The sequence below is a fragment of the Macaca mulatta genome, chromosome 3 (assembly GCF_049350105.2).
Source record: "Macaca mulatta isolate MMU2019108-1 chromosome 3, T2T-MMU8v2.0, whole genome shotgun sequence".
Classification (NCBI taxonomy): Eukaryota; Metazoa; Chordata; class Mammalia; order Primates; family Cercopithecidae; genus Macaca; species Macaca mulatta.
In genome coordinates this window covers 80,099,364-80,122,502 of record NC_133408.1, presented here as the reverse complement: position 1 = coordinate 80,122,502, position 23,139 = coordinate 80,099,364, and the positions used below count along the sequence as shown (strand labels likewise).

At 37.6% G+C, this 23,139-nt stretch overlaps 1 protein-coding gene across 1 annotated transcript in view; it reads left to right on the top strand.

Moving 5' to 3' along the window:
• ABCA13 (ATP binding cassette subfamily A member 13) overlaps nt 1-23,139 on the top strand; it is a 513,939-nt gene that overhangs the window by 277,873 nt on the left and 212,927 nt on the right. The window contains exon 43 of the mRNA XM_077997982.1: nt 22,094-22,343. Coding sequence (XP_077854108.1) covers nt 22,094-22,343 — 250 coding nt within the window. The remainder of the gene's footprint in view (nt 1-22,093; nt 22,344-23,139) is intronic.

Below are 23,139 nucleotides of genomic sequence, written 5' to 3'. Positions count from 1 at the left end.
AATATATCGTTGGAAGGGTAAAAAGATGCTGGTAATGGAGTTTGCCTCCAGGGGAGGAAACTGAGTAGCTGAAGGATTCTATAGCCCCCGTAGATTTGCACTATGTGAATTTTAGCAAGTGAAAATAATTTAAAAACAAAGAAAAATAAAAATAAGTACGGTACTCAAAAAATTATTTTTTTCATCTAGGACGTTTATTAGTAGTAGAAAATATCAAATGAATTAGCAAATGTGTTTTTATATATGATAAATTTATAATATATTGTACATATATTTATATAAATATATAATACATGTATGTATTATATATAAGATATATATTTTTACTGTGCTAAAATATACATAATATAAATTTTACCATTTTATCCATATTTAAGTGTACAGCTCAGTGGCATTATGCACATTCACATTGTTGGGCAACCATCACCATCATCCATCTCCAGAACTTTTTTATCTTCTCAAATTGAAACTCTGTACTAATTAGACAACAACTCCTCATTTCTCCATCTCCCAGTTCCTGGAAACCACCATTCTAGCCCATGTGGCTATGAATTTAACTACCTCATATAAATGGTATCATACAGTATTTGCCCTTTTGTGACTGGCTTATTTCACTTAGAGTAAGAGTTTCAGAGTTTATCCATGTTGTAGCAAGTGACAGAATTTCATTCTTTTATAAGGCTGAATAATATTCCAGTATATGTATGTATCATGTTTCATTTATCCATTTATCTGTTGATGGACATTTGTATTGCTTTCATCTTTAAGCTAGTGTAATAATGCTGCTATTAAAATTGGTGTACAAATATCTCCTCAAGCCCCCTGCTTTTACTTTTTTAGAGCATATAACAAAAAATGGAATTACTGGATCCTATGGTATGTTAAATTTTTGAGAAATTGCCGTATCATTTTCCACAGTTATTGCACCATTTTACATTCCCAGCAGCCATGAACTAGGGCTCCAATTCCTTCACATCTTCACCAATGCTTGTTATTCCACTTTTTAAATAATAATCATCCTAATGGGTGTGAAGTGGTATCTTATTGTGGTTTTGATTTGCATTTCCCTAATGACTAGTAATGTTAAGCACCTTTTCATGTGCTTATTGACCATTAGCATATCTTCTTTGGAGAATCCTCTAGTAAGGCCTTTGTCCATTTTTGAATGGGGTTGGTTTTTGTTTGTTTTTGTTGTGGTGAGTTGTAGAAGTTCTTCATGTTTTCTGGATATTAATCTCATATTCAAAATATAATTTGTAATTTTTTTCTCTTTCCATGGGCTACCTCTTTACTCTATTAATTGTGCTTTTTCTTGTACTGAAGTTTTTTATTTTGATGGAATTTAGCTTACCTATTTTGCTGTTGTTGCCTGTGCTTGTGGTGGTAAACTCAAAAAATCATTGGCAATTGCAATATCCTGAAGTTTTTTCCTGTGTTTTCTTCCAAGAAGTTTATAGTTTTAGCTTTTACATTAAGGTCTTTGATTTATTTAGAGTTAATTTTCTATACTGTGTATGGTAGGTGTCCATTTTTATTCTCTTGCATATGGATATCCAGTATTCCCCACATCAGTTATGGAAATGACTTTTTCTCACTGAGTGGTTTTGGCTCATTTGTTGAAACCAATTGACCATATATGTGACTATTTCCTTCTGAGTTATCTGTTTTATTCCATTGGTCTTTATGTCTGTTTTCGTGCCAGTTCCACACTCTTTTGACTGCCCTGGCTTTGTAGTAAACTTTGAAATAAGAAAGTGTGAATTCTCCAACTTTCTTCATATTTATCAATATTGTTTTAGCTATTCAGGGTCCCTTGGGATTCTGTATGGATTTTAAGATTAATATTTCTTTTTCTCCAAAATGTCACTAGAAACTTTTAAAGAATGTTGTTGATTAGTTTAGATAACATTGGATAGTATTGATATCTCAAAAATATTAAGTTTTCCAGTCCATGAACATAGACACAAGTGGAACATCCTGCCACTTGTTTGTGTCTTTTTCATTTTCTTCAGTAACATTTTGTAGTGTTGAGTACAAGTTGCTTGCCCTCATGGTTGAGTTAATTCTTCAGTATTTTATTGTCTTTTATGTGATTGTAAATGAAATGATTTTCTTAATTTCCCTTTTCAGATTGTTCATTGCTAATGGAAGAAGTGCAACTAATATTTGTGTATTGATTTTGTATCATGAAACTTCGGTGAATTTGTTTATGAGTACTAACATTTTGTGCTTATGTGTATGTGTGTGTATTTTTTAGAGTTTTATACATCTAAGACTATGTCATCTGCAAACAGAGATACTTTTACTTTATCCTTTTGAATTTGGATGACTTTTATTTCTTTTTGTTGCCTAATTGAGCTGACTAGGACTCCCTGTGCTATCTTGAATAGAAGTGGTGAAAGTGAGCATCTTTGTCATATTCCCAATCTTAGTGGAAACATTTTTAGTCTTTCAATATTGAGTACAATATTGAGTGTGGGTTTTTCATAAATGGCCTTTATTATGTTTAGGTAGTTTCCTTTTATTTCTGGTTTGTTAAGTGTTTTTATCATAACAAAGTGCTGAATTTTGTAAAAGTTTTTTATGTGTCAATTGAAATGACCATAGGTTTTTAAAATTTTATCCTTTTAATGTGTGGTATTACACTGACTTTTTTTGTTTGTTGACTCATCCTTGCCTTTCAGGAATAAATCCTCCCTTGTCATGATGTATAATCATTTTAATATACTGTTGAATTTGGTATGTCAGTATTTGTTGAGAGTTTTTGCATCAATATTCATATGGAATATTAGTCGGTAGTTTTTTTTTTAATTATTATTTTGGTAGTTCCTTTGGCTTCATAACTCATTCTGTGAGGCTAGCATTGCCTCATACAGTGAATTAGGAAGTTTGTTCTCCTCTTCAATTTTTTCGAAGAGTTCTAGGAGGCTTGTTGCTAATTCTTCTTTATAGGTTTGGTAGAATTTACCAGTGAAGACATCTTAGCTTCAGTTTTATTTTTTGGTGGGAATATTTTAATAATTGATTCTATCTCCTCACTAGCTATAGGTTTACTCAGATTTTCAATTGCTTTTTGATTCAGTCTTAAAAGTTTGTGTATTTTAGGAATTTATCCATCTTATCTAGGTCATCAAGTATGTTGGTACACGTTGTTCATACTATTGTTATAATCTTTTTATTTCTGTAAAATTGGCAGTAACCTTCTTTTCTGACTTCAGTTATTTGAACATTCTTTCTTTTTGTCTTAGTCAATCTAGCTAAAGGTTTATCTATTCTGTTGATCTTTTTAAAGTACAAATTATTGACTTCATTGATTTTTCCCTATTGTTTTTCAACCTTGTATTTTATTCATCTCTGCTTTAGTATTTACTTCATTATTTCTGCTAGAGTTACATTTAGATTTTTTCTTCTTTTCTTATTTTTTAAGGAATAATGTTAGAATGTCTACTTGAAGTCTTTCTTTTTACATAACAGAAGGATTTCGAGCTATATATTTCCTTCTTAGTGCTGCTTCTTCTGCAACCCAGAAATTTTGGTATGTTGTGTTTTCACTTCATTTGTTTCAGGGTATTTTCTAACTTTTCTTGTGATTTATTATTTGATCCATTTGTTTTTTTGACTGTGTTTTAAATTTCCACATATTTGTGAATTTTTCTGGTGTTTTTCTGTTGTTGATTTCTAGTTTCTTTCCACTGTGTTTGGAAAATACATTTTGTGTGATTTCAATCTTATTTAAAATGTATTAAGACTTGCTATGTTGTATAACATATGATCTATCCTTGAGAATGTTTCATATACACTTAAGAAAAATGTGTATTCTGTTGTTGAGTAGAATGATCTGTTTATGTCATTTATGTACAATAGTTCTATAGGGTTGTCCAATTCTTTGTGTCTTTGTTGATATTCTGTCTGGTTATTCTAACCAATTTTGAGAGTGAGGTATTGAGGTTTCCTACTGTTACTGTAGTGCTATTTTTCCCTTCATTTCTTCCAATATTTGCTTCATATGTTATGAGCTCTCATGAGGGGTACCTATGCATCTTCAATTGGTACGTCTTCTTAGTGAACTGACTCTTTTATAAAAGGGTCAACATAATGTTCTTTGTCTTTTGCATCTACTTTTTACTTACAGTTTATTCTATCTGATATTAGAATAACCAGCCTTCTGTCTTTTGGTTACTATTTGCATGAAATGGCTTTTCCCATCATTTTACTTCTAATCTATGTGTATCCATAGACTTAAAATGTGTCTCTGATAGAAGCATGCATTTGGATCCTGATTTTTAGTCAATGCTGCCAATCTATGTCTTTGGTTTATATATTATTTATATATTGCTTTCCTGATTTTCTTTAGTTCTTCATCTGTGTTTTCCTTTAGCTTTTGGAGATTATTTGATAGTTGCTTTAAAATCTTTATTTAGTATGTGTTTCTTTAGAGACTGTTTTTAGAAGTTATTTCTTCTTTTAATGGGTCGGATTTCCCTGTTTTTCTTTGTCTAAATAATCGTTTGTTGGGAGCTGTGCGCTTGATAAAATAGCCACTTCTCCTGATCTTTGCAAATTGGTGTGGAATACTTCTGCTAATTAGTGATCCCTTGAGTCTTGAGTTCAGCCTGGGGTAACGGCTTATGGTCTTCTTAGTTATTTTCTGGGCACGTAGCCTATCTGAGCCTCTGTAAATGTGTGCTATTACCTATTTCTTCTGATGTTCCTTCACCACTTCCAAATGCCTTAGCTTTTCAGAAAGTCTCACCTTTTATCCCAATGCCTCAAATGTTTTAATGCATTCCCCTATCCATAATCTTTTTGCCTCAGGCACCCATACACCTGCACTCCTCCTTTAGTTTTCATGTGCTCTAATGCCCACCAAATGCCTTCCATGGTTTCCAATCTTAGATCTAAACTATGCTCTTATTCTTGTGTGCTTGCTGAATCAGGTGAGACAGATACCAGTCCTTTCGGCACTCTACAGCCAGGCAAGAATTTTGAAAACGATTTGCATTTTGTTCTTTCTGCCCTGAAGGAGAGATCAGGAATTGAGCCATTTCTTTGACCCCACCAATATGAGAAGAGGTGAGCAAAGTCAAGTAAAACACCACAGAATTTTTCCTACCATTTCAGTGTGTTTTGTTTGTTTGTTTTTGATTGGTAGTTTGGTTGGTGGCTGTAGATCTTAGACTAACTTTCAGAGCTCTTGTAAAGTTGTTTTAGTCAGTCTGTAGTTGTTTATTTAGTGTTTCTATGGGGACAGGGGAGTTTGGACTTCCTAATCTGACATCTTGCTGATGTCACTCTATCCTCTTAATCTTTTTAGGGGACCAATTTTTTGACTAAATACTGGCATTTTGTGAGCTTTTTGAGGTTTGAGCAGAAGGTTCTATAGTCACATACTCAGTCTTTTTTTTCTGCCATGTTATCAATAGCTTTTCTTGACTTTTACTACTTTTTCTTTTTTTAACCTGTTGAGGCTGAGAGTTATCAAAATTTTATCAGTTTATTTACCTATTTTTTGTTTACTTTTGTTTACATTTCTTTCCTCATTTTCTCTCTCTCCTCTCTCATTTTACTATAAGTTCCAGTAGCAACGAGGCAGCACCTTCAATTCTTTTTTGGAAATCTCCTTAGCTAAATATCCAACTTTGTTGCTAACAAATTCTGTTTTCCACATAACCACGTAACCGCAGGAGACAATTTTGCTAAGTTTGTTTTTTTTTTTTTTTTAAACTAATGATCTAACCAAGGAAGTTTAGGTTTTCTCTAGCATACTTCCAAAAGCTCTTTCATCCAAACCCTTTCCATGATTTCAAGTTACCCTTACATTTTTAAGTATTTGTTATGTCACTTCTCCATTTCCAGTTTCCAAAATTTATTTTAGTTTTCTGTTGCTATTGATAAATTACCATCAGAACAGATTAAAACAATGCCTATTTATTGTCTCACAGTTTCTTTTGGTCAAGGGGCTGGGCACAGTCCAACAAGTTCTCTGCTTTAGGAGCTTACAAAGCTGAATAAAGGTATCATTAGGACTGCATTTTTATCTAGAGCTCAGGGGTCTCTTCCAAACTTGTTTAGGTCCTTGGCGGAATCAGTTCCTTGAGGTGCCCATTTTTTGGCTGGCTGTCAGCTGGGGGCTGCTCTCATTTCCGAGAAGTCACCCTCAGGTCTTAGTTATGTGATAAAATGTTTACGAAAATCTAATAATCATATTTTCTTTAAATTCTCTCTTACATATAAAAGGAAATGAATGCTCCGAAATTAAACCTTTAGGCAAAACGCTAATAACCAAAAGAGCAAATAATGTGTATGTCCAGTTAAAATAAATTTTGACGTAAAGAGTATAGAGACCAATTATGATATATGCAGGAGAATATTACTACATAGAAATAAGATAAGCAAAAAATGCATTTATGGAATTAACAGACTTTTGTAATGCTATGTAATTCCTTTTACATAATGCTCAAAAACAGGCACAATCATACTAAAGTGATAGATTCACCCTTGGGCATAAACAATTGTATAGGAGCTCTATCAGAAGTAAACTGGCAGTTTACTGCTTCAAAGTGAGCAGGATAATCTGTTTTGATTAATTTAAAGAAAACTGATTAGCATTCTTAATGAGATTTGTAAAATGTCTTCACCTTTGTCATATGATGTAGTTTAATTGTGGGAATAACAGCTATTGTATTCAAGGTCTCACTCACACTCAAGGGGAGGGGATTGTCCAGGGATTTGTGTCACTGGGGACTACTTTAGACTTCTTCCTACCAAAACAGTATTATAACAAGCTAAACTGAAAATCCACAACTTAAGCCTCTCTTCATATTTATTAGCCATTTGCATTTCCTCTTTTGTAACAATGTTGTTCCTTACCTTTACACATAAATTACGTATTTATTTAAGAATAGTGTTCTAAATTTATTGTCACTAACATAAACTGCATACATCTTATAGTAAATGGCATAGATGTTAATTGTACAATCAGATGGATTTTTCCATGGTACATATCTGTGTAACCACCACCCAGATTGAGCTAGAAAATTCCCAGTACTTCAGCAGGCACCCTCACATCCTCTCCAGGTCAAATCCCTCCCCACAAGGGTAACTGAATTACTTTAGAATAATTGTGCCTGTTTCTGAACTTTATATAAAAAGAATCATACAGAATATATGTAAAAGTCTGTTTTTTTCTATGTATGTATTTTGTCTCTGAAATTCGTCTATGTAATTGCTTGTGTAATTTCTATGTAGTAATATTCCCTGCATGTATCATAATTGGTCTCTACATTCCACTGTTTATGTCAAAATTTATTTAAACTGGACATACACATTATTTCTTTTTTGATTATTAGCATTTTGCCTAAAGCTTTAATTTCTCAGTGTGCAGTTTTAAAAAATATTAGTTAATAACTTTTATATGTAAGATTGAATTTAATGAAAATATGATTATTAGGTTCTCATAAACATTTTGTCAACATGAGAATTTAGGATAATTTATGTTGAAGATGTATTGCCTCTATATATCCTCTATATATCCTCTTTATTATGCCTATACATCTGTTTTAAAAATGATAATTTTATGTTCTGAATTTGGAGAACATTATTAAAAAACCCATGTAAATAATTTGGAAATAAAACACGTGCAATAAAAGCTAATGCTATATGAAAAAGAGTGATGTTTTGAATTTAAGAAAGAACCCGGAAGAAAGAAAAATTATGTTTTTATTGCCATTATAAAATATGATATAAAAATGTAATTTTATTTATCATTCAAATTATAAATCTGGGACTTGGAATGTATATTATTTAAGAATCAATTTAAGTATTTCATTACCAAATAAGAAGTAAGTCCAGGATGCATTAAAACAAATTTGGTATGAGATTGCCTACGTTTGCCAATTTTATTATATTCTGCAAATTCCTCCTATAAAACTCCACATGAGGCCTCAACCTAAGTCCAGTTTATGTTACTTAGTAGATATAACTTAATCACAACATTAGCTCAGGATATTGGACACAGTGTGCATTAATGTCTTCTAAGTAAAGTGATTTAGTTGCTTTTTGTGTTGTGTGTGTATGTGATCTACGCTGGAGAAATTCAATTTCTACAGTAACCATTTACAAAAGCCTTTCTCCTCCTGTTGGTGCCCTCAAAGATTACTCTTTTGTTATTGATTCGTACTCCTGGGCTGCACCTGCCTGTGGGCACCCCTTCTCTCTACAGATGCCATATGTCTTCAGAAACAGTCTTTTAAGGGCTAGCTCTGAAATAACTCACTCCTTGCTTTTCTGAGGGATGGATGAAGGCAAAATAAAATATAAAATATATACTTTTTAATCATAGGGACCCGAGTAGCAAATGAGTTATGAAGACCGATGCCTGCAACTGCACTTTTCTCCTTGTCTCTGCACTGCAGAGTGTGGAAGTCACTTCTTCATGGAGAAAGAAACTATTTATTAGCTGCCTGAAGTGGATCGGACACTATGATAGGCACTTTACGTGATCTAGATTTTCTTCACTTCATCGTTACAGTCAGTTTGCAAACAGACTTTCCTATCTCTGTTATTGGATGTTATAGAGACGTGATTTGGATTTCTGGGCAGTGTTGAGAGCCCTGTTACTAAGAATCTACTATAGAGACTGTAAACTGTAAATGATAAAAATGCTAAACTTACTGAGAAAAAAGAATGAAAACTGTGCAATGAGTAACAACAAATTAGCATGGTGAAACCTACAAGAGAACTGTGTGCTAAATGTTGGAGGAACATGTAGCACAGAGTAAATAACTGCTCAGAAGAGCTGAGAGGCTTCCAGAGGAGGGACTGTGTAAACAGAGGCTGTGTGAGTGCTGTACCATGGCCAGTGCCCATGGGGGCCAGCTTTTACTCTAGATCAAGTCAGGTGGCATGAACACACAGGGTGTCCCATTCCACCGCCGAGCTGCTGGGTTGAGGAATCAACCAGTCAAACTCTCACGTTGCCCATGTGTAAGCTCTTCAAGAAAATGACTTCCCCAGTTGTATTATGACTTCCCCAAGTTGTAGTTGTATTGGCAGCTCAGGCTGCCAAACAAACTACTACAGACTGAGCGGCTTAAACAACAGACATTCATTATCTCACAGTTATTTTGTAAACCTCTAAACTGAGGTTTAGAGATGTTATCTGATTTACCCAAACCCTCAACAGGTTCAGCATGAAACTCCCATCCAGGCACAATGCCTGTATGTATCCTCTTTCTTACGGCTATACATCTGCCACTGCAGTTCCTTTGGGTCCCTTTTTAAATAATTTTTATTTTTTGAAAAGACTTTTCCAAGGCCCAATATACATAAATCATTGTATTTATAATGTCTAGTATATACTAAGTACTTAGTGTAATGTTTAGAATATACATAAATCACTGAATTAACTAGTCAGCTTCCTGAGAAATTGAGTGATCTCACAACTGAATGATGACCTGGAGAGTTTGTTACAACACAGATTATTGGGCTTCACCCCCAAATCTTCAGAGTCAGGAGGTACAGGATGGGGCCTGAGAACTTGCATTTCTAACGAGTTCTCAGGAGATGCTGTTAGTCCATACATCACATCTGGAGATACACTGCTTTGATGTGGTGGAAAAAGGAGAATTCTACTTACAATCATAAGTTATGGGGCTATTCTCTCTTTTAGTGGCTTTCTAGCTGTGCGCTGGTGTTACGGACTGAACTGTGTTCCCTGTTGGTTGAAGTCTTAACCCTCAGTACCTCAGCATGTGACTATTGTTAGGACTTTAAAAAAGGTAATGAAGACTGAATGACATCAAATAGGTGGATCCCTATAAGAAGAGGAAATTTACGCATACAAAGAGGCACCAGGGATGCACACACATAGAGATAAACCACGTGAGGGAGAAGACAGCCGTAGGCAAACCAAGGAGAGAGGCCTCAGGAGAAACCAACCCTGCCCACACCTTGCTCTTCTTGGTGCTGACAACCGTGAGATAATGATTGTTGTTTCAGCAGCTCAGGCTGTGGTAGTTTGTTTGGCAGCCTGAGCTGACTAATACAACTGAGGAAGTCATTTCCTTGATGAGCTTATACATGGGCAATTTGAGAGTTCAGCTGGTTGATTCCTCAGCCCAGCCACTCAACAATGGGATGGGGCATTCTGTGTGTTCATGCCACTTGACTTGATCTAGAGTAAAAGCTGGCCCCCATGGGCACTGGCCATGGCACAGCACTCGCGCATCCTCCATTTACACCATCCCTCCTCTGGAAGCCTCTCAGCTCTTCTGAGCAGTTATTTACTCTGTCCTACATGTTCCTCCAGTATTTAGTACGTGCTTCTCTCATAGGTTTCACCTAGCTGATTTGTTGTTACTCATCGCGTGGTTTTCAGTTTTTCCCAGTAGGTTTAGCATTTTTATCATTTAGAGTTTGCAGGCTCTATAGTAGATTCTTAGTAACAGAGCTCTCAACACTGCCCAGAAATCTAGCCATGTTTCCCTGGCCAACTCTCTCTTCTTGTGCCAAGTCAATTTCAAACGTCCCCTATCTTCATGACTCTGGTTTCTCCTTCTCTCACTCCCATTGGAGGAGGAGGTTCCTGCCTCAGAGAGCAAATAAGAGTGAGTGAATCCATCCACCTCCCACTCTTTCCCACCTGCATCCTCTTTCCTTCCTGTTACAGGAGAGAGCAGGGCCCTCTTCCCAGGTGAGGCTGATTTCTTTGCCAAGATGAATCCTTTCCCACCTTTGAAGGAAGAAATCATTGCTCTCTGTTTTCAATGCCTCCCCATGTCCTGAATCTTTCTCATTAGGGATTAAACATGCTCATGGCTCTTCTTTTGCTAGAGACGTAGCAGCATAAGAGAAACAAAACCCATCCTTCAAATCATTTCCTTGCAGATACCTCCCTAGCTCTCTCCCCTTTACAGCCAAACTTCTTTCTCAAGAGTTGTGGAGACAAGCTGTGACTCGCATCATCGTCTCTCACTTAAACCTCGGTCAACTCAGATATGTGTCGTTCTCCCACCATCCCACTCAAAAGGCCTGTTTTAATTTCACTGGTGTCCAGTACATCACTAGTTTCAAAAGGCATCATCCTTGATCTCTAAGCTGATTCCAGCGTTCTCTTTTTGGTCAAAACTTTATTTCTTTGGACCCTATGACACATCACTTGTCTTCCTCTGAGTATGCATCCTCACCTCACCTCCTCCTTCATCCTGACCTTCATCTGTTAGAGTTCTACCATGCTCACCCAGTCCCTGAGCTCTCTTCTCTCTTTATTCTCCCCAGGGGTCATTTTGTCCCTGACTGAGGTTTCATCATTTCCATGGTGTGGCTGCTCACACATCTGGGGTCAGCTCAGATCACCTCTCTTGTCTATAACTGCCTGCTGAACAACTCCATTCTAACGCCTCCCAGGTACCTCCATCTCAACACATTTATGTCCAACTCATGATTTTAACCCAGAAAACTTTTCTCTGGCTCATTCTTGGTCTTAGAGAATATTGCTGCTCTCTACCTAGTTTACAAACCAGAAATGACAGAGTTATTCACGAGCTTTTTCCGAGCTTTTTCCTCTTGCCCTCCATATGTAGCCATCCCTAGATTCCATCAGGGCATGCTATACACTGCAGCCAGGTCTTTCTTTTTCCTTTTCTTATTCATTTATTTATTTATTTATTTGAGACAGAATTTCACTCTTGTCACCCAGGCTGGAGTGCAATGGCGAGATATCAGCTCACTGCAACCTCCAGTTCCTGGGTTCAAGCGATTCTCCTGCCTCAGTCTCCTGAGTAGCTGGAATTACAGGTGCCCACCACCATGCCCGGCTAATTTTTGTATTTTTAGTAGAGATGGGGTTTCACCATGTTGACCAGGCTGGTCTTGAACTCCTGACCTCAGGCAATCCACCCACCTCAGTTTCCCAAAGAGTTGGGATTACAGGCATGAGCCACTGTGCCCGGCCTAGCCAAGTCTTAAGAATAAGTATTTGATCACATTATTATCCCTCCCAAATATTTAATGATTTTTCATCTTCTGGGACTCAAATTCAGCTCATGGACTCCTAAGATGATACAAGGACTGGATCCTGACTGCACCTTGTCTATGCCAGTTGGACTCCTTTTAGTTTCTTAAACAGATCAATCTCCTTCTTGCCCCCAGAATCTTTACAACAGCTCTTCTCCCTGCCTGGAATGTTGTCTCCTCTTTCCCCCTTCTCTGAGCTAATCTTTGTTCATTCTTCAGTATGTGATTTATTTGCAGAGTCGTCTTCATCTTGCCAGACCGAGTTAGATCCCTCCTGATAAATGCTCATGCTCCCCTCTTATGCGTCACAGCACCTGTGGCAGGTTGTATTTAAATAGCTAATTGCGAGTGTTTCACATCTTTGCCCAGTGAAAGAATGCAAATCCACTGGAGCTGTTTCATGTGTGGCTGTATTTCTGGCAGGGAATGCAGTGTCTGTCATAATAAACTTGGAATATAGGTTGCTTGCCTGACTAACAGACCAGCTGAATGAGAAGGGAGACCTGCATATCAAGGCAAGTGGTAACCACTTGGCCTTACCTGGGTTTTACTCTAGGGCTTCTGGAATCCATGTATCACTGCACGTATCTGGCGTTTGGGGGCCCTATCCCACCTACAGAATTAACAGTCCCACAGTGTTGGCCACACTGATGTGGCCAACTGATGTGGTCCAACTGATGTAACACTGCCTTGGTTACTGTGTTTGGAATGTAGTTTTAAGAGAAGGAGCCTTTTTAAAGAAGGTTTAAAAATCACCTGGGTACTTATGAAGATGGCATATTCTTAGGCCTAACTTTGACAAATTTGGATTCTAAAGACCTAGGCATTTACATTAAGGAGCACCCCAATTTCTTTGATTTGGATGGTTTGTGACCACTATTATGAGAAACATCCTATTAGAGTATCTTTAAGCTCGAAGTTTATGTGAAAGATCACAAATCTATCTAATACTGAGGAATTTGGGGAGACATGATTGTTTTCTTTATATAATGCTTTGTCATGCCCTTGTTTTAAATAGAAACCTTATTCCCTGATGTGAGACCTGAGATTGCATTTACATACCCCTTTACATACAATTCTGTTCCTTTTTTCTCCCACAATTTAATCTTCTGTATTTCATTCCTAATTACTGCTTCTTCTGATGATGGAAAACAATTTTGGCAGTGATTAATTTGAAGGGTCTGCAACCTCTCCTTTGCTTTTTAAGACAATTCTGTTTGCACAGCCGATCCTATGAAGGGCTACTCGAACTCTCTGCCTCTTCAGAGAGCTGTTCCAAATTCTTTGTGTGTCTCCTAGGCTTAACCATGGTGCTAATGCTAGAGTGCTGTCTTTTCTTCTTTATCCAAATTTCCTCAAATTTCAAAAATCACCCTCCCTGGAAGCAAGGTGGGAAGGGACATGGCTGCCGCCAATTATACAGGCCAAAGAAAGTTTGTTTTCCACATTAGCTAAAAGCAGCAGAGAGAGAATGGCAGGGTGCTTTGCAGAAAAGAGTCTGCCAAAACAAAATGGAATTGAAGTAGATTTGGGCAGGATAAATGCTGGTGGCAGGTGCCAGAAAGCAGCAACTTCTGTCAGGAGCAGTGAAAAGAGAAGAAAATATGTATAATTCTTGCAGCCATGCAGATCAGAGCTACTAAATAAAGTTCCTGAGGTTAATGATAAGTAGTTCAAAACCTCATCTTCTGTACTGGAATATCATATTCCTGTGACATATTTAACAAAAGATGAGCTTAACTCATCTTAAATGTAGTCATTGCCTCAAAAGTGGGTAATTCAGACAGGACTTGTTCTGAGCAACTTTCACTAACATATCTACCTCCAGGAAGCTAAGGATAAATGGGCCCTTGAAAGCATCTTCAATCCTGTTTCAACACCCGCCTCCTCACTGCCGTCTAGGAGAGTTGAGTAGGGCATCTTGAACTGGCTCCTTTAATTCCATCTTCCCCCTTACTGCCATAATCTCATTTCTTTCTCCCTAGTGGATAGAGATACTTGGGAATACTATGAGCAGCTGCATTTATCTGTCTTCAGACCATGGTACAAAATCATGACTTTGCTTTGTTAACTAACTTTGTTTATACTCTGAAAATCATATTGCATTGAAGCCCCTGTTAGTGACTTGAAAACTGCTCCTGAATGAGGCCCACTAGGTGCGGCTGTCAAAGTTGAGAGTGAAATTAAGAGGTTAAAGGAACTGCAGAGGTGGTATTAGGTTTTCTGAGGAGGGGAAGAATGTATCTAGGAGAGAGAGAAGCCGCATCGCAGGAAGGCAACACACAGATAGGGATGCTGAATACAATATTTCGTCAATATCCATCCATTCAATCACTCATCACATCTTACGGAGCATCTCATTTGGGCCGGGGAGTGAGATTAAAGCTGGAGATATTGAGATGAATTTAAATTGAGCTCCACTCCTTCTGGTTTCAAGGACCTGAGTGCATAAGTGGAAGGTGATAGGAACAGTGAGGGAGATGAACAACGGGTTCAGGTTGGAGAGAAGATTTGATAGTAGGGAAATTTTTCTCTTTTTTTAGCTATATTTATTGACCCTCACTTGTGCCAGATCACCTTTCTTGGCTCAGATCACTGTAAGGGCTCCTAGTTGCATTATCATCAGTAACTTTTCCAAGAGGAGCTGTCTGAGCCAGACTTCCAATGGGCAGATGCCTGACAGCAGAGTCCACATGGCTGCCCCCGTAGAACCTTGCCTCCCAAATGTGACCAAAATAGAAATCAGAGAGCAGGGTTAAGGCTGAGATCATAATTACGGTGCAGCAAAAGTATCTCTCTCCCTAACCGTCAATGACAACTGCGAAGGAAGCTCAGGTTTGGAAACTCAAGTGTGAATCTGTTTAGAGATTGCAGGAAGACCTGTCTTTGGTGCATATTTAGAGTTTAGGTGCCTTGCCCAGGTAGTACAAGCACTTTAGTGATACTGCTGGGTTTGCACCACCCATTCAATATCCGTGATTCCCCAAATGTCAACTCACTGTCTTTTCAGTACAGGTTTAATCAAAAGTGCTTCAGCAACCTTTATTCAAAAAATGTGGCTGGGTTTAAGGCATGACCTTATTCCCTTGTGAAATAGTAATTTGATCTTTTGACATTTTGGATATTACAATCATAGGGCATTGCAAAGAACCAAATCAATGATGAGTTAGCCACACAGGAATTGGAAATTTTAATGGCATGACACGTAGCATTTTTCTTTTACCTATTTTTTTAAAGAAAAATTACATTTGAAAAAGCAGTATAGTGGTTATAAGAAATGAACAGATAAAGTATCACATAAATGATTAAGATATAATTATGAGATTATCAATAAAACAGTTTAGATAAATGTAGCCTCCACTTATTAGCTTCTTTAAATAATTAAGCTTAATATTGATTTTACTTTTTAAGAATATACTTAATTAACCTAGCTTTATTTATTTATTTATTTATTTATTTATTTATTTATTTGAGACAGAGTCTTGCTCTGTCGCCCAGGCTGGAGTGCAGTGGTGCAATCTTGGCTCACTGCAACCTCCACCTCCCAGGTTCAAGCAGTTCTCCTGCCTCAGCCTCCTGATTAGCTGGGATTACAGGCACCCACCACCACGCCTAGCTAATTTATGTGTTTTTAGTAGGGATAGGATTTCACCATGTTGGCCAGGCTGGTCTCAAACTCTGCCCACCTGGGCCTCCCAAATTGCTGGGATTACAGGCGTGAGCCACCGTGTTAAGCCCCTAGCAGTTTTAAAATTTGTATATGTCTGTATTGCCATATTGAATAAATAATTGTTTTTCAGGTTTTATGTTGTGTTAGTAAGCACTCACATGCCATAAAAACATTCTTTTATTTCTTTTCTTTTCCTTTTGATTTCTCTCTATTCCCTTTTCTATTTCCTCTCTCCTTCCTTCCTTCTCCTTCTCTCCTCTCCTCTTCCCTTTTCTTTTCCTTCTTAAAAAGAAGATGCTTGATTTTATTGGCTCTCTACTTGGGGAAACAAAAATGTTTTGAATAAGACAATTTAGCAATGATTTGGATAAATGTCATATATAATCTATATATTACATAATTATATAATATAAGTAATCAATATATAATCAATATATAATATATAATCAATATATAATATATAATCAACTTATATAATATATATTATATAATTATATAATCTATATTGATTATATAATCAACTTATATAATATATATTATATAATTATATAATCAATATAATTATATAATCAACTTATTATATAATTATATTATATAATAATTATATAATTATATTATATAATTAAATTATATAATCAATTATATAATCAACTTATATAATATATATTATATAATTAAATAATCAATATAATTATATAATATATATTGATTATATATTTATATTATATATAATATGGACATAATAATATATTATTGTATATTATATAGTTATATATTTATATACATTATATTATATATTTATATGTTATATAATATATAATAATATAGATAATATAATATAAATATATAATCAACTTATATAATATATATTATATAATATATAAATATATAATCAACTATATATAATTATATATTATATATAAATATATATAGATATATTTATACCAGAACAAAGATTGAAGAGTGAAGAGTACCCTATCTAACAGGTAAGAAATTACCTGTCCAAAATGTTCAGTGTTTTCAGGCTTAGCCAGGGCTGGAATTCAGGCATCCTAATGCTAGAGTGTGTGACTTCCCCTGTGAGACATTTACAAAGTTAGTACCCATCTTAATGGTGTCTGCCTATTGAATGAAAAGTACATTTCCCAAGGAAACCTGTAGCACTGTTAAGTTTTCCATGCAGCTCACCTGATTCTATTTCACTGACTTGGTGAGACAGATACAATAATTTATGTCTTTTCATGTCTGCCAATTATTCTGAAATCCAGCATTATGACTGGGGTCAGCAGAAAATAGCCCTCATACCCTTTCTGTAACCAGCTTAGCACATTTCTGTCCCATAATCCATGTCTTTGCATGAGATTCCTTCTATTTATTCACACTCTGGTTACCCTCCCTACCTGTCACAAACATCTTTTTATTTTTGAATTGCTGGCATTGGTCAACTCCTTGAAGAAGCTTCCTCTGATCTGACATTATGTATATTTCACCGTGTTGTTCAGGTTTCACTGACATGTTTTTTTTACTAGTTTGACTCTATTACAAGACCAAGAACTTCTCGAAACCCTTATTCAAATCTTTAACCCAGCACCTAGCATAGCACTTGCGCTAGTAAATACTCACTGAATTTAATTCTCCAAATTTAACTCCTTTCACAACCTCTCTTGAACTGGATTTATTTATAAATAAATGAACCTTTTGATCTACATTAGTTCAAAGATCCATTTCAGCACTAGAATCCTGTAACTCACTGAACAGAGAATTATACTGTTTCTATCTCATAAAACCATGCTTTATTTCCTGAATAAGTGTACAGTCTTTACAAAGTGATTTATTGTTTACAAGATGATTAAGTGCTGAAAAAACCCAAAAAATTGTGAAGAAGATTAAAGGAGTCATAATCTCACCACAAGAATATAAAGCTTTAAGTAGGTTATAAAATACTTATACCACCTTCACTTTTTAAATTAAAAGCTTCCATTTTATCAAATGGCATGTAGGGTTTGTGAATTATTGGATAAAATGCAACTTTACACTAAAAGCATAGTATCAAAATACTAATTTTTACAGTTTAATAGTAGTAGTTTTAGCAAATTATCTTCATTCTATATGTATTACTTTGCAGCATTTTTCATCTGATATATGATGAGTATTTTCCTATAATTTCATATGTGATGTTTTAACCCTCTCTCATTTTTTGTTAATACATGCCGTTAATACCTGGGTCATATTCCCCCTTTCACTCATTTTACTGAGCCACCTTTCATGTTCATTTTTCAAAAGATTATATAATTTCATCTTAAATTGCTTTATTCACTTACAAAATGTAATAAACATTCTCTATGAGTATTTATCTATACTATTGTCTTAAGCAGATTAGTATATTTTACTACATCATTATATTGTCATTTGTTCAGTTAATACCTACATATTAAACATTTAAGTTGTTTCTTGCCTCTTGTTATTATATTCTTTTTTCTCTTTCATTTCTGTTTCTGTTTCTGTTTCTTTTTCTTTTTATTGGAGATGGAGTCTCACTCTGTCACCCAGGCTTGAGTGCAGTGGTGCGATCTTGGCTCACTGCAATCTCTGTGTCCCTGTTTCAAGATTGCCCTGCCTCAGCCTCCCAAGTAGCTGGGATTACAGGCATGCACCACCAGGCCTGGCTAAGTTTTGTACTTTTAGTAGAGATGGGGTTTCAACATGTTGGGCAGGCTGGTCTTGAACTCCTGACCTCAGGTAATCTTCCCCGCCTCGGCCTCCCAAAGTGCTGGGATTATAGGTGTGAGCCACCTCACCTGGCAAGATGTAACAAATCACCTGGCTTATGTATGTAATGAAATGTTATTTTTTATAATAAAACTCTTGTATTGAGATTAAGCAGATCAAAGGTGATCCATATTTGTCTCTCATAGAAAGAGTACACGAATCTGTTTTCCCACCAGCAGTATATAAGAAGATCCATTTCCTTAACCTTCAATAATATTAGATGTTAACATTATCTTTAATCTTTACTATACTGATGAGTTTAAATACTAAATTATTGCTTTAGATTACAATATTTACATATTGGCTATTTTGTAAATCTTTTATTAACTGTATATTAATGAACATTGTGTGCCCATTTTCTTTTAGAGTATTCATCTTAATTTTATTGACTTGAAAGCATTATGTTTGCAAAGCTTTATTTTAAAATCTTGAAGAACACTTGGATGAACTGGGTAGTGTGGAGATCATATTCTTGGATGCTTGCTGAGACTTTGATATTTAAGCTGTTTCTCATAGGTGTTAACGTTTGAAAACTTGCAACCAACTGATCAAAAATAGAAAAAAAATTCTTTGGACATTCTTCCCAAGCAATTTGATGGTCAGGGTAAATGGGACTGCATGATTATGGATGAAACTAGAGTCCTTGAATATAATTGCACTCATAAGTCAAAGAAGGCAATTCATAACAATTTAGCCCAGCATTTTAATTTTATCTGTTAAATTATTCATGTGAATACTTTCATGAGTTAAGCCATGAATATTTGATTGGTGGTTGATTCATAACCATAAACTATATTAGCCCTTTATTTTTCTCATTTATGTCCAATTAACATATATGGGAAGGTGGAGAAAATTTATTCTTCTTAATATGAGAAACATCTTTCCCCACAGACTTATTGAGGCTGTCTGATGAACATTTACTATGACTCCAGGTCAACATTACGCCTGTTCTGGCAGTTTAATAATTGTTCTAATAATAATTCTCATTACATAGAGGGAAAATATTACAAATCTCTTCTTTGCAAGTGAGGAGATGACATTCAGAGAGGTTAAATAATGTTCCAGAATCCACATGATATGTTGGTGGCTGAGATTAGATTCAAATCCAGGATTAAAAAATTGAATGTTCCCCACCCCACAGTGGCTCTGATGATTGTTCTCAATGAGCCAGGTCAGCATGCACGTAAATCACCACTCTCTGAGTCTGCTCTATACCTTTTCTGTTACCAGAGTAAATTGCTAAGTAGATATCCGATACCCATTTAGTCATGTCAGTTTTGTATCACTTAACAAAAATCTCTTCTGTCAAATAAACAGGTATTTACAGCCATTTCCCTGCTGTACACAAATATGAGAAAGTGCACAATTTGGCAGGCAGCTAAGAATGGGTGGCTAGATGTGAATGTCAAAAGCTGCTACATAAAGGCTAATTTGTGGGTTGTGACATTTGGTAAACTGTGGCTATTCAATTCCTTTTAAGCCTGAACAAAGTATGGCATTTTACCTTGTCAGAGAAAGAGCTTCTTAGTCAAAGGACTGTGAAGATATCAAGTAATTATCTCAATAATTACTTTTAGAAATCCAGGGATGGGCACCCAAAAACATCCCAGTTATTTTAGCTTGAGTTAGATAATTCATAGATCATTCATATATATATATGTCAAATTTAGTTTAATGATATACTTTTTCCTAGCAGTATAATTTCTCTATATGCTGACTTAATAACTGCTTTATGAGAGCTGTATGTGGATCACCATTGATAAATGCATTAAATCAGTTGTTCCATAGCCTGGCTGAGAATTTTAATCTTCTGGGAAGTTATAAAAACACATTTTTAACTCTGAGTCTCTGGAGATCGGGATTTTTTTTCTGAGATAGGGCCTGGCAACCAGCATTTAAAGTGTTCCCTGGTGAATCTGATATGTAGCCTGGTTTAGAAACCACTGCTTTAACCACCTAATGCCTCATCCTCATTAGAACTTTACTCATTAAAATTAAACACGAATTTGCCTTATAATTTGGGAGTCTAACATGTGACTCAGCCCAAGTGACTCCTGGGTTTGAAAGTCTTCTGTCCAGCACAAACCCTGAAATCCTTAAAAATGGGTGTGTGGGTCTTTCTTGTCTTGGTTTCTGACCACCTTTAACTCTCATCTCCTGCCACTTGCTACACATATGTGCCACATTCTGCTCCCTTGCTATTCACAGAGAATGCCAGGCCTATTTATACCTCCCTGTTTTGATCTTTAGACATCCACATTTTCTTTTCTGCCTGTAAACTCCCAGGGATTTCAAGGATTCCACCTGAACGTCCGGGCCACTGGGCCTGTTTCTCTTTTTCCTCAACATCCCAAGGACTCACTCCTTGGTACTGACTCTTTCCAGCCTGACACTTTGTTACACTGTGCTGGGTTATTTCTTTACATTTTCATCTCAACCCCTATGTTGGGGACAGAAATCAAAGAGCCCAGCGCCTGCACATACTGGGCACTCAGTAAATATCCCAAATGAAGGAGTTTTCTCAGATATGCATTGTTATCCCCATGACGCCTCTACAACTCTCTTCTCAATGCTATGACAAATGATTTCTCTTTCACATAGTACAGCTTTTAAAAATGTTCTCTTTTGGATCTTCAGACTTGTTTGCTGCTCTCTATTAACTGTGTTTCAGTTTGGTATTTGTGAGCAGTACAATCTGTTTAGTACATCTGTTCTTTATAAGACTGCCTTTCTTGTGAAATAGTTTGTATTGGATTTTCTGGAGTACTTCAGAGTCAATCACTGGGAAAAACTATCACCACAGCTGATTGATCCGGGTGAGTCCTGCTTTGGACGTGGTTTAAGACTGCAGTCCATAGGCTGCGTCTGCCTCTGCTCCCAGCTTCTCATCCTCACAGTGGACAGAAAAGCTGCTCTCCACAGCTTGTTTGGAACGTGCAACCTCAACTCCAGATTTACTGAGATTCGTTGGTAGAGGTCCCAAAGGATCATTCTTGAGGGAGCGTGGCTGGATGATCAGTAGATCAGTGATGCACAACTCACGCTTTCCTTTCGAATTTTGCTTGTGGACCGCTGTGATAGCTGAGGACGTTTTCACATTCGCTGTGTCCCACAGAGCAGGGAAGCCGGAGCAGCGAGGCCCAGGGGGCAGGCGCCGGGCTCTCCTATGCCCTGCGGGGAAGTGGAAGGCGCAGGGGAGCAGGGACTGTGGAACTGAGGAAAAGCAGGCCGTGGGGTTATTCCCTGAATGAATCCCGACCCGCACGTAATCTGGGGTTTTCCCAGGAACTACCTGGAGTTAAGAACAGAGAGGAAAAGGACTGTGGAAGAGGGGAGGAGCAAGCAAAGGGGCAGCGTAGGTGTGTCGTCCAGTCTAAGCGCAGCGGAGCGCACATGCCCTGCTCCTGCCACGCGTTGTCGCGAGAGACTTCCTCTTGCATTGCAGGTTTCCCGCCCACGGCCCAGTTTCCGCACTTTATGTGTGCATAAAGGGGACCCTCAAGGGAGCCCTGATGGGGTGGGCCTGTGTGGCATTCCCATGGCTGCGAGATGCCGCAGGGTCACTGAGAAGGCAAGTGAAGAAGTGCAGTCACTTCTGCGGAGCTGACCCAGCCGCCCTTCCTCCCGCCCGTCCCGCAGGCGGCTCCCCAGCACGGCCGGCACCTGTACGGGGCCTCCCTCTGCTCCGTGCACAAGTGGCGGCGCTCCTGGCCTGGAGGCTCCGCCACACGCTGCGCGCCGGGAAGAGCACCCTCGCCGACCTGCTGCTGCCAGTCCTCTTCGTGGCCTTGGCCATGGGCTTGTTCATGGTGAGACCCCTGGCCACCGAGTACCCTCCCCTCAGACTCACACCTGGACATTACCAGCGGGCCGAGACCTACTTTTTCAGGTAAGTTGTTTTCGTTCCTTTGATTTCAAAATTATGTCAAGGTAGATTATGAATTGCAATAGCTTTGATACTTTTGAGAATTCTAGATAAAAACTTGAAATGTAAATGTTTTCATTATTTCCGAGGTCTGAATTCACGAGGAGATCCTTGGAGAAGCTTTTGCTCCTCTCAGGCTGTCTCAGGGCAGGCGCTTAAGGCTAATGAGGCTGCCTGGCCTCCGAATCCTGAGCCTCTGACCCCTCCTCATGGTGGCCGAGTCCCTGCGCGAAAGGGCTCATGTGGTCACCCGCTGACCTGCAGAGGGCCCGCACGCCCTGCCCCACAGGAGGGCTGGATAGACACCGGGATTTATAGGATTCTAGAACGTATTAGATATATGTGGTATATTTCACAAGACCCTCCACAGTTGTTTCTGGGACAACAGCCCCACGGTTGCACACGGCTCTCTGACAGCACGGACGGAATGGAAGCCCTAAGCCTCCCCAGGCTGGGGTCAGTCGAGCAGGATCTGTTGCCGGTGCGTTCAGAAGAGCCTGGGTTTTTGCGACCAAATGAATTAACTAAAGAACTCAGAGCTTTCTCGGTTGCAGATTCATACACAAGGGTTGGGAACCTAAAATGGAAACCCATCCCCTAAGTTCCTTTGCCTTAGTTTAGCCAGCTCCTCTCTAGATTTGGGACAATCTGTGCAGAGTCAGGGAGGCCCGCCTCCTGCCGGACACGGTCACGGCTGTGATCCCAGACATTACTACATTGAACATGCAGAATCGTCTTCAAGGTGGCTATAATTTTTCAC